At 45.2% G+C, this 8,250-nt stretch overlaps 1 protein-coding gene across 1 annotated transcript; it reads right to left on the bottom strand.

Annotated features, from left to right (window-relative positions):
• Positions 1–5,149: 5,149 nt before the first annotated feature.
• On the bottom strand, positions 5,150–7,542 carry LOC119922657 (olfactory receptor 14A16-like). The gene is made up of 3 exons (XM_038742362.1): positions 7,465–7,542; positions 6,460–6,525; positions 5,150–5,827 (listed from the first exon to the last, which is right to left on the bottom strand). The coding sequence occupies exons 1-3, from the start codon at positions 7,540–7,542 to the stop codon at positions 5,150–5,152; spliced, it is 822 nt and encodes a 273-aa protein (XP_038598290.1).
• Positions 7,543–8,250: the final 708 nt, after the last annotated feature.

The raw sequence follows: 8,250 nt of genomic DNA, 5'->3' as shown, positions 1-8,250 counted from the left end.
TTTGCTCGGCATTAAGCATTGTGTTTAGAGTGAGTGTTTGATCAACCCCATGCATTTCAGGAGGAACTCACTGACCTTGGGTGGGTTCGTGCTTAATTGCCCCTGCTGCTCTTCTCATCCTGTGGGTCTGCAGGCCATCGATTGCGACTTGTGGAGGTTTGTTAACTGTAAAATAATTTTGATTTGAAGCACCACAGATTCTCTCCTGGGACTGAACTGTTTTGTGACTGGCACAGCCTTGTCCACCACAAAGTCCCAGAAGTGGGAGCTGTACAAGTCCTAAAGGGTCTCCAGAGTTCAGATCCGGGAGAGTGGGGCAGGTCACGTGGTTTCAGAGATGGGGTTATTCCCAGAGCACAACCAGGGAGGAATTGGTTCTGCCTTCTCCTCAGTCTCAGATTGACCATGGTAACATGATACTTCAGCACCTTGAAGCCAATCCAGCAGACACAGACCTGGAAAAAGCGTGGCAGGGAGGGATCATGAGCCCACTGTTGGGTAGGGACCGTCTTTATATGCTGCCAACTTGTACTTCCCAAGCGCTTAGTACAGTGCTCTGCACACACTAAGTGCTCAATAAATACGATTGATTGATTGACTCTTCCCTACTAGACTGAAAGCCCCATGGGTTCAGGGATCATGTCTATTTACTCTATTGTACTCTTCCCGTGCTTAGTATGGTGTTCTGTCCACAGCAAATGGTCAATTAGTAAGATTTGATAGATAGTTTGATTGATTGATTTATGAGGACATCCTCCTACACAGACAGTTCCCAGATGCAGATCCTCTCTATATCACTGTGCCTTTATTTCGAACCCCTCTTTACTGACAGGTAAACCTTGGTATTGACACCTCCCACTCATTTAACCCAAATATTCCAATCTATCAGGGTAAACTCCAAAATCCACCTGGATTATTGACCGATTATCCACCGGGAAATTTTTCATCCCCCAGGCTGTCAGGGTGTCTGGGATGCCCTTGTCCAAAATGGTCATGGTGTTCCCCAAGGCCAGGCGGGTGAGGATCAGGCCTGAGAAAGTCATCCTGTGGCTGGAGGAAACCAGGCAAACATACATCAGGATGAGGAACATGGTCCTCAAGACCCTCATGCTAATCTCCAGCAGGATGAGGACCCCAAAGATGATCTCCACCCTTGAGATTCAGCTCCAGGGCCAGATAAGGCTTCCTGGAGGGCCAGCTGAAAAGGTGGAGAGAGGAGAGGAAATGTTCCCTAGAGCACGGAGCTCCAACCAAGGCTCAGATCCATTACCTACCAGGCATATCCTTTGGATATTAAAGTAACGAGACTGTAAGCTCCTTGTGGGCAGCAGATGTGTCTACCAAGTCTATCTTAGTGACCCAAATGCTTAGTACAGTGTTTGGAATAAAGTAAGCAATCAATAAAACCACTGATTGATTGACTGATTGAAACTCTCAAGAATGCTCACAGCTCCCACGTATGTATTCATCGACTTGGTTCCCATGTGATGGCCAGGGCATTAGCAAGCAGACTAGAGTGATCGGGTTCAGCTAGGAAAACTCCAAGTTGGGCTCAAGCCGACTTGGACCTGGGAATTGTGAGAGAGCCAAAAGATCACCCCTTAACAGAACTGAGAGAAATATGTGCCCTGGACTACAGTTTTAGTGGGGTAAAGCATACAACAAAACAGAGGACCATGTCTGTAGTCAAAATCTGGGCCCCTCCCAGTTCCACCTCTTTCCTGTGTAGATTGTAGACTCTTTGTGGGAAGGGATCACAGAGTCTATTGAAACTGTTGTATTGTACTTTCCCAAGTGCTTAATAGTGTTTTTCAAACAGTAGGTACTCAGTAAATACCACTGATTGATCGATTGATCCATGAAGGAGGAAACAGAAAGATTTTGCTACTGGCCAGAGGACTTCCGCCACAGCGAGCACTCTGGGTATATTCAGTCAGCTTCTTGAGGGCAGGGACTTCGTCTTGTTCTTCATTTGAACTCCCTCAATCACGTAGTCCATGCTATATCATTTCTGATAACAATAATAAGAATAAAAATAAAATAGTAATAATTTGTGGTGTTAATTAGGTGCCAAGCTATGTAGTAAACAATGGGGTAAATACAGTATATCTGGAATGGACTCAGTCCCTTTCCCACATGGAGTTCGCAGTCTGAGTAAGAATGAGAACAACTATTGAAATCCCTATTTTACAGAGGAGGATACTGAGATAAAGATAATTTAAGTGACTTCCCAAGGTCATGCTGCAGGCAAGTGGCTAAGTCAGGATTGGAATCCAGGTCCTCTGGTTCTGAGGCCTGACCCTGTTACACAAGGCAATCCTGTTTCCCTAAGCATCTACATGGTAGGTGGTCAGTATGTTCTACTGATTGATTGATTCAGTCCCCTCACCAAGGTAGACCTGCCTCCAGCAGGAAGACAGGACAGTTTCCTTTCTGGTTGTATTTTGGAGGGAAAAGGAAATGCAGTATGACATCCTGGTCACTCTATTGTCATTGGCCTGTTGCCCGGAAGACAGACTACCCAGCCCCCATTCCAGCTGGGCACCCCACCAGGCCCTGTTCCAATTATACAGGATGGGGCAATCCCACACCTTCTCTTGCCTCTGTATCATATCCACAGGGATGTCTCACTGACACTTCAAACTCAACATGACTTATAGTCATGGTATTTGTTAAGTTCTTCCTATGAGTTAAGAACTGTACTAAGTGCTTGGATAGATCTGAGATAATCAAGTTGGATATAGTCCCTGTCCCACTTGGGCCTCTGAAAAATGATCAGGTCAGAAAATTGATGTATGGACTAGAGAGGGGAGAGACAGGAGACAGGGAGGTCAGCAAGGAGTCTGTTCCTGTGATCAGAGTTAGAATTTGATTCTTGGGTGGAACAGGCACTTACTCCAACTCAATAGACGAGTCCACCATCTTTTCTGACCCAGAATAAAGAAGTAGTGTGGGGAGAGTTTATATTTACCTAAATACCTAGGGTTGCTAGGTTGTTGCGAGTCCAATCCATGGCTTCTTGTTCCATCTTTAGATTATACCATATGTGATATCACCATGGGTTTGCAGTCCTAAATTCCCGCCGCAAGAACCCCCAGGCTCCGGTCAACCTCCACTTGGTCCTAAATCCCTACAATACCCTGTCCTTCAGAGAAACAGCGTGGCTCAGTGGGAAGAGCGTGGGCTTGGGAGCCAGAGGTCATGGGTTCTAATCCCGCCTCCACCATTTGTTAGCTGTGTGACTTTGGGCAATTCACTTAACTTCTATGGGCCTTAGTTACCTCATCTGTAAAATGGGGATTAAGACTGTGAGCCCCTCGTGGGACAACCTGATCACCTTGTATCCCCCCCAGCGCTTAGAATAATGCCTGGCACATAGTAAGTGTTTAACAAATGCCATCATCATCATCATCATCATCATCCTATCACAGGTTTTGGGATGTCCAAAACCTGGATATCCCCGCCACCTAGGTTCCTACGCCCCTATTGCTGCCACCATTCTTCACGTGGTTTCGAGGAATTTCCCTGAAGGTATAGGAGTCATCTCCCTCAAGGCCGCACGTGGAGAGTTTCCAGCACTCTATTAGTCATGACTAAAGGAGGGAGAATCAAACGGATGCATACCCATTCCGTTCCTAGCTTGGCCAGCAGCTCACTTGTGCTGGGCAGCAGCGGCATGGGAGACAGCCAAAGCTGGAGACTCAAGTTTTCTGCACGGAAGAAGGCAATGGTAAACCACGTCCATATTTTTACCAAGAAAACTCTATGGATACACTACAAGAATAATTGCAGATGGAGGTGGGACTTTCTGGGAGAGATGTGTCCATGGAGTCACTATGGCTTGGAAGCAACTTAACAGTGTAAGACAAGACAAGACATGTTAAGCACTTACTATGCACCAACCACTGATCTAAGTGCTGGAGTAGATACGAGTTATTTTGGATGCAGTACCTGTCTCACATGAGGCTAACATTCTAAATCTCCATTTTACAGATGAGGTAACTGAGGTCCAGAGAAGTTAAGTGACTTGCCCAGGGTCACATAGCAGACATGCGGCAAAGTTGGAATTAGAACCCAGGTCCTTCTGCCTCCCAGGCCTGCTCTCTATCGATTAAGCCACGCAGGACTTCAATGAATGCTGTTACTTCTACTACTGGTGCTACAACTTCTACTACTACTGCTACCATTCCTTCTGCTACAACTATTACTACTACTGCAACTACTACTATAAAAACTACCAATTCTACTATTACTGCTAATGCTACTACTTCTACTGCTAATACTTGTTAAACATTTCCTATGTGTCAAGCACTGTACTTAGCACAGTAGGATAAATGCAAATTATCCAGGTTCCAAACAGTCCCTGTCCCAAGTGGGGCTCACAGTCTAAGTAAGCGGGAGTAGGATTTAATCCCTATTTTACAGATGAGGTAACCGAGGCACAGAGAAGTTAAGTGAATTGCCCAAAGTCCCACAGTGGACACTTGACAGAGCAAGGATTAGAATCCAGGTCCTCTGACTGCCAGGGCCAAGCTCTTTCCACTAGGCACACTGCTTTTCACTATTCCCTACTATTACTACAAGTGCTACAGCTACTCCTTAAAGACAATGATGTATCTTAACCCCAACACTGATTACACCAACACTGGTGTTCTCACCCATTACTAACACCATGCGCCCTACCCCTCATCTTGTTTCTGCCCTCACTCTTGGTAATTAGGATATGGATTATGAGCGGCTTTTTCTGTTGCAGATCATTTAGAGGGGCTGAATGATCCCTTCTGTCTTGTTTGCTGGAGCCAAGAAGTTTCTTAATCCTGGGAGCCTGCCTCTTCGAATAAGGAGGCTTCCTGGATATCCCTTTGGTCGTCTATTGACATTTTAATCAGACCAGCAATCACTGGTATTTATTGAGCACTTACTGTGTGCAGGACACTCTACTAAGTTCTTAATAGAGTACTTTGCAAGAGAACTGGTAGAACCAATCCCTGCCCACACGAAGATTACAGTCTAGAGAGCGCTTACAGTCATTTCTATGCGATAGAATTATACCAGGCTCAATGACCAGCCAAATAAAGGGGTGTTTAACCCTAGAGAAATGGGTTTCAGCCCCAAACCTTGTTAAGGGTGGCCTTCATGTCCCTGTTCCTTAGGCTGTAGATGAGAAGGTTGAGGGAGGGACGACTGTGTAGAACACAGACACCATCAGGTCCAGGGCCGACGGGGAGTCTGAAGGTGGCTTCAGGTAAGCACAGGCTCCATTAGACGGAAAGAACATGAAGACGGCAGTGTGAGGCAGGCAGGTGGAGAAAGCTTTGGAGCGGCTCTCTGTGGATGGAAATGTCAGCACGGTGGAGAAGATGTAAACGTATGAAATGAAGATGGATATGAACGATATGAAACCAAAGCTCATACCAATGATAACACTGACATCAACTACAATGTGCCTTTCAGAGCAGATGTTCATCAGGGAGGGGACATCACAGAAGAACTGTTGGATCATATTAGTTCTGCAGAAGCTTAATGTGAATGTTCCCGCTGAATACATCCCTACAAGCAGCCCCCCACTGAACCAGGTAGAAGCCACCATCTGCATAGAGGCCCCTCTGTTCATGATGACCCCATAGTGCAGCGGGTGGCAGATGGCCACATAGCGGTCGAAGGAGTGAGTGAGTGGATGAGCTTCCCAAGAGAATGGGTGCAGGGCAGATAGAGTAGGGAAGCAGAATGGAGACTTGAGGAGCACTAATAGTTCAGGGAAGTGAGGCAGAAGTAGAGCCAGTGAATGAAATTGAGAAACAGCCAGAGAGGTAGCAGAAGAACAAGGCTAGTGTCAGATAAGCAAAATCCAGGGCTGAGAGCGTTCCAAGAAGGGGTTGGTCCACAGTGCCAAGGGAACCCTAGAGGTCTAGGAATATTAACACAGAGTAGTTGGATCTGATGATAGGAAGGTCATTGTTGACCTTAGGGTGTGGAGTCGAAAACCTTATTGTGATGGCTTATGAAGCATGTTGGTAAAGAGGACCAGAAGGTAGTCAGTGTAAATGACCCGTTTCAGGAGTTTGGTATTCTTGGGTCATCTGGGGTAAGCCACCTAACCTCTCTTTGGCCAGATTGTAAGCTCTGTCAGGACAGGGAGCATGTCTGCCAACTCTTTATGCTCTCCTGAGTGATTAATACAGAGCTCTTTAAACAGGAGACACCCAGTAATTACAATCGATGAAATTTCCACATCTGTAAAATGAAGTTGTTGCTTTCTCTCTCTCACCTCTTAGACTGGGAGCCCCGTGTGGGACAGGATCTGTGTCCAATCTGATTCTCTTGTACCTAGCCCACCAAATGAATACTTAACAAATGGCAATAACTACAACTAGCAATAAGGTGAGGAAACCACGCAGACTTGGCTTCTTGTCCCACATAAATCTCCGTTCCCTGTATCATTCTTTCATTCAGACTCACTTGATCCATAAAGAGTTCGGGAATCATGGTCCTTGCTATTCTCCTCTTCAATGATTTTAGCTGTGGCTGGAAAGTTTCTCGGAGCAAGCCATTCTGCAGTATTCTCTCAATGCTCCCCTATCTCCCTTGGAGAAAACAGCTCTGCTAGGGGACTTTGTTGCCTGGTAAACTCTGGAGCCAATGGGTTACAACATCCCTAAGATGTGGCAGTGCTCAGATACCAGAATGTTGGGCCAGAGTTGCCAATCTCATAGAATGACTGTGGCACTGGGCTTATAGTCCCTCTCTGCCATGTGCTTTCTGTTTCCAAAGTACTCTTTCACTAATATAGAAAAGTAACTCATCATTTTCCCATCCCACAGAAGTGATGTTACCTGCAAAACTCAAAGTGTTTGTTCATATTTGTCTTGCCCAGTCTATGTCTCAGAGCTGAATGTGGAACTCACTACATGTGAGTTCCATCTTACCTCCTTCCCTTCCCCACAGCACCTGTATATATGTATATATGTTTGTACATATTTATTACTCTATTTATTTATTTATTTTACTTGTACATATTTATTCTATTTATTTTATTTTGTTAATATGTTTTGTTTTGTTCTCTGTCTCCCCCTTCTAGACTGTGAGCCCATTGTGGGGTAGGGACTGTCTCTATATGTTGCCAACTTGTACTTCCGAAGCGCTTAGTACATTGCTCTGCACACAGTAAGCGCTCAATAAATACGATTGATTGATTGATTCACTGTATGACTTTGTTTCCAGTCACTCAATTTCTCTGTATCTCACAGTCCACAGCTGCAAAATGGAAAGGAAATACCTATTTTTCCTTCCACTCAGACTCTGAATCCTGTATGGGTCAGGGGCTGAATAGAATCTGTATCTCCCCCTGCACCGAAGTATGGTGCTTGGCTCGTGATACAAACCACTATTATTATTAATAACATTTTGTTGTTGTTGTTGTTGTTGTTCTAGGTATTTCTTGGGGAATGGATTTCCCCCCAGGACCTTCCCCGGAATGGCCATCACGTTCTTCAGGCTGCAGATTAGGGGATTCAGGGTGGGGGGCACTATGGTGTGGAACATGGACTCCAGCAGATCCAACACCAATGCAGGGAGGCGGAGGGTGACAAGAGCTTCATATAGGCACAGGCTTCATTAGAAAGAAAAACCATGATGACTACCAAGTCGGGGAGGCAGGTGGAGAAGGCCTTGGACCGGCTCATGGCGTGTTGGAAACACATGTACAGAGAAAAAGATGTGAACCTAAGAAACCACGATGAAAACAAAGAGAAGAAAACAAAAACAAATCAAAAGACCATACTGACATCAAAAACAACGTGCATTTTGGAACGGGAGACCTTCAGTAAAGCAAGGTAGTCAGAGAAGACCTGCTGGAGCATTGAGGACCAGCTGAGGGCGACACAGTGGTCGTAGGACATTGCAAAAGCTATGTGAGGCAGCCCAGGAAGGAGATGGAGCAGTTCCTGCTCAGGGAACAGACAATGTTATTTGGGGACTGTGACAGATGTACCAGAGATCGAGGAAGGACAGGTTCATTCATTTATTCAATTAATTCAATCGTATTTATTGAGCACTTACTGTGCAGAGCACTGTACTAAGCGCTTGGGAAGTACAAGTTGGCAACATATAGAGACAGTCCCTACCCAACAATGGGCTCACAGTCTAGAAGGGGGAGACAGAGAACAAAACAAAACATATTAACAAAATAAAATAAATAGAATAAATATGTACAAATAAAAAAATAAATAAATAGAGTAATAAATACATACA

The sequence above is a fragment of the Tachyglossus aculeatus genome, unplaced genomic scaffold, assembly GCF_015852505.1.
Source record: "Tachyglossus aculeatus isolate mTacAcu1 unplaced genomic scaffold, mTacAcu1.pri scaffold_116_arrow_ctg1, whole genome shotgun sequence".
In the NCBI taxonomy this organism is placed as follows: Eukaryota; Metazoa; Chordata; class Mammalia; order Monotremata; family Tachyglossidae; genus Tachyglossus; species Tachyglossus aculeatus.
This window is presented reverse-complemented; position numbering and strand designations above follow the sequence as displayed.

Coding starts and splice junctions, on each gene's coding strand:
- LOC119922657 (XM_038742362.1), bottom strand. CDS start 7,542: ATGTTCCACACCATAGTGCCCCCCACCCTGAATCCCCTAATCTGCAGC. Junction 6,526..7,464: donor TGATGGCCATTCCGGGGAAG/GTCCTGGGGGGA, acceptor GAAACTTTCCAG/CCACAGCTAAAATCATTGAA. Junction 5,828..6,459: donor CCGAACTCTTTATGGATCAA/GTGAGTCTGAAT, acceptor ATCTGACACTAG/CCTTGTTCTTCTGCTACCTC.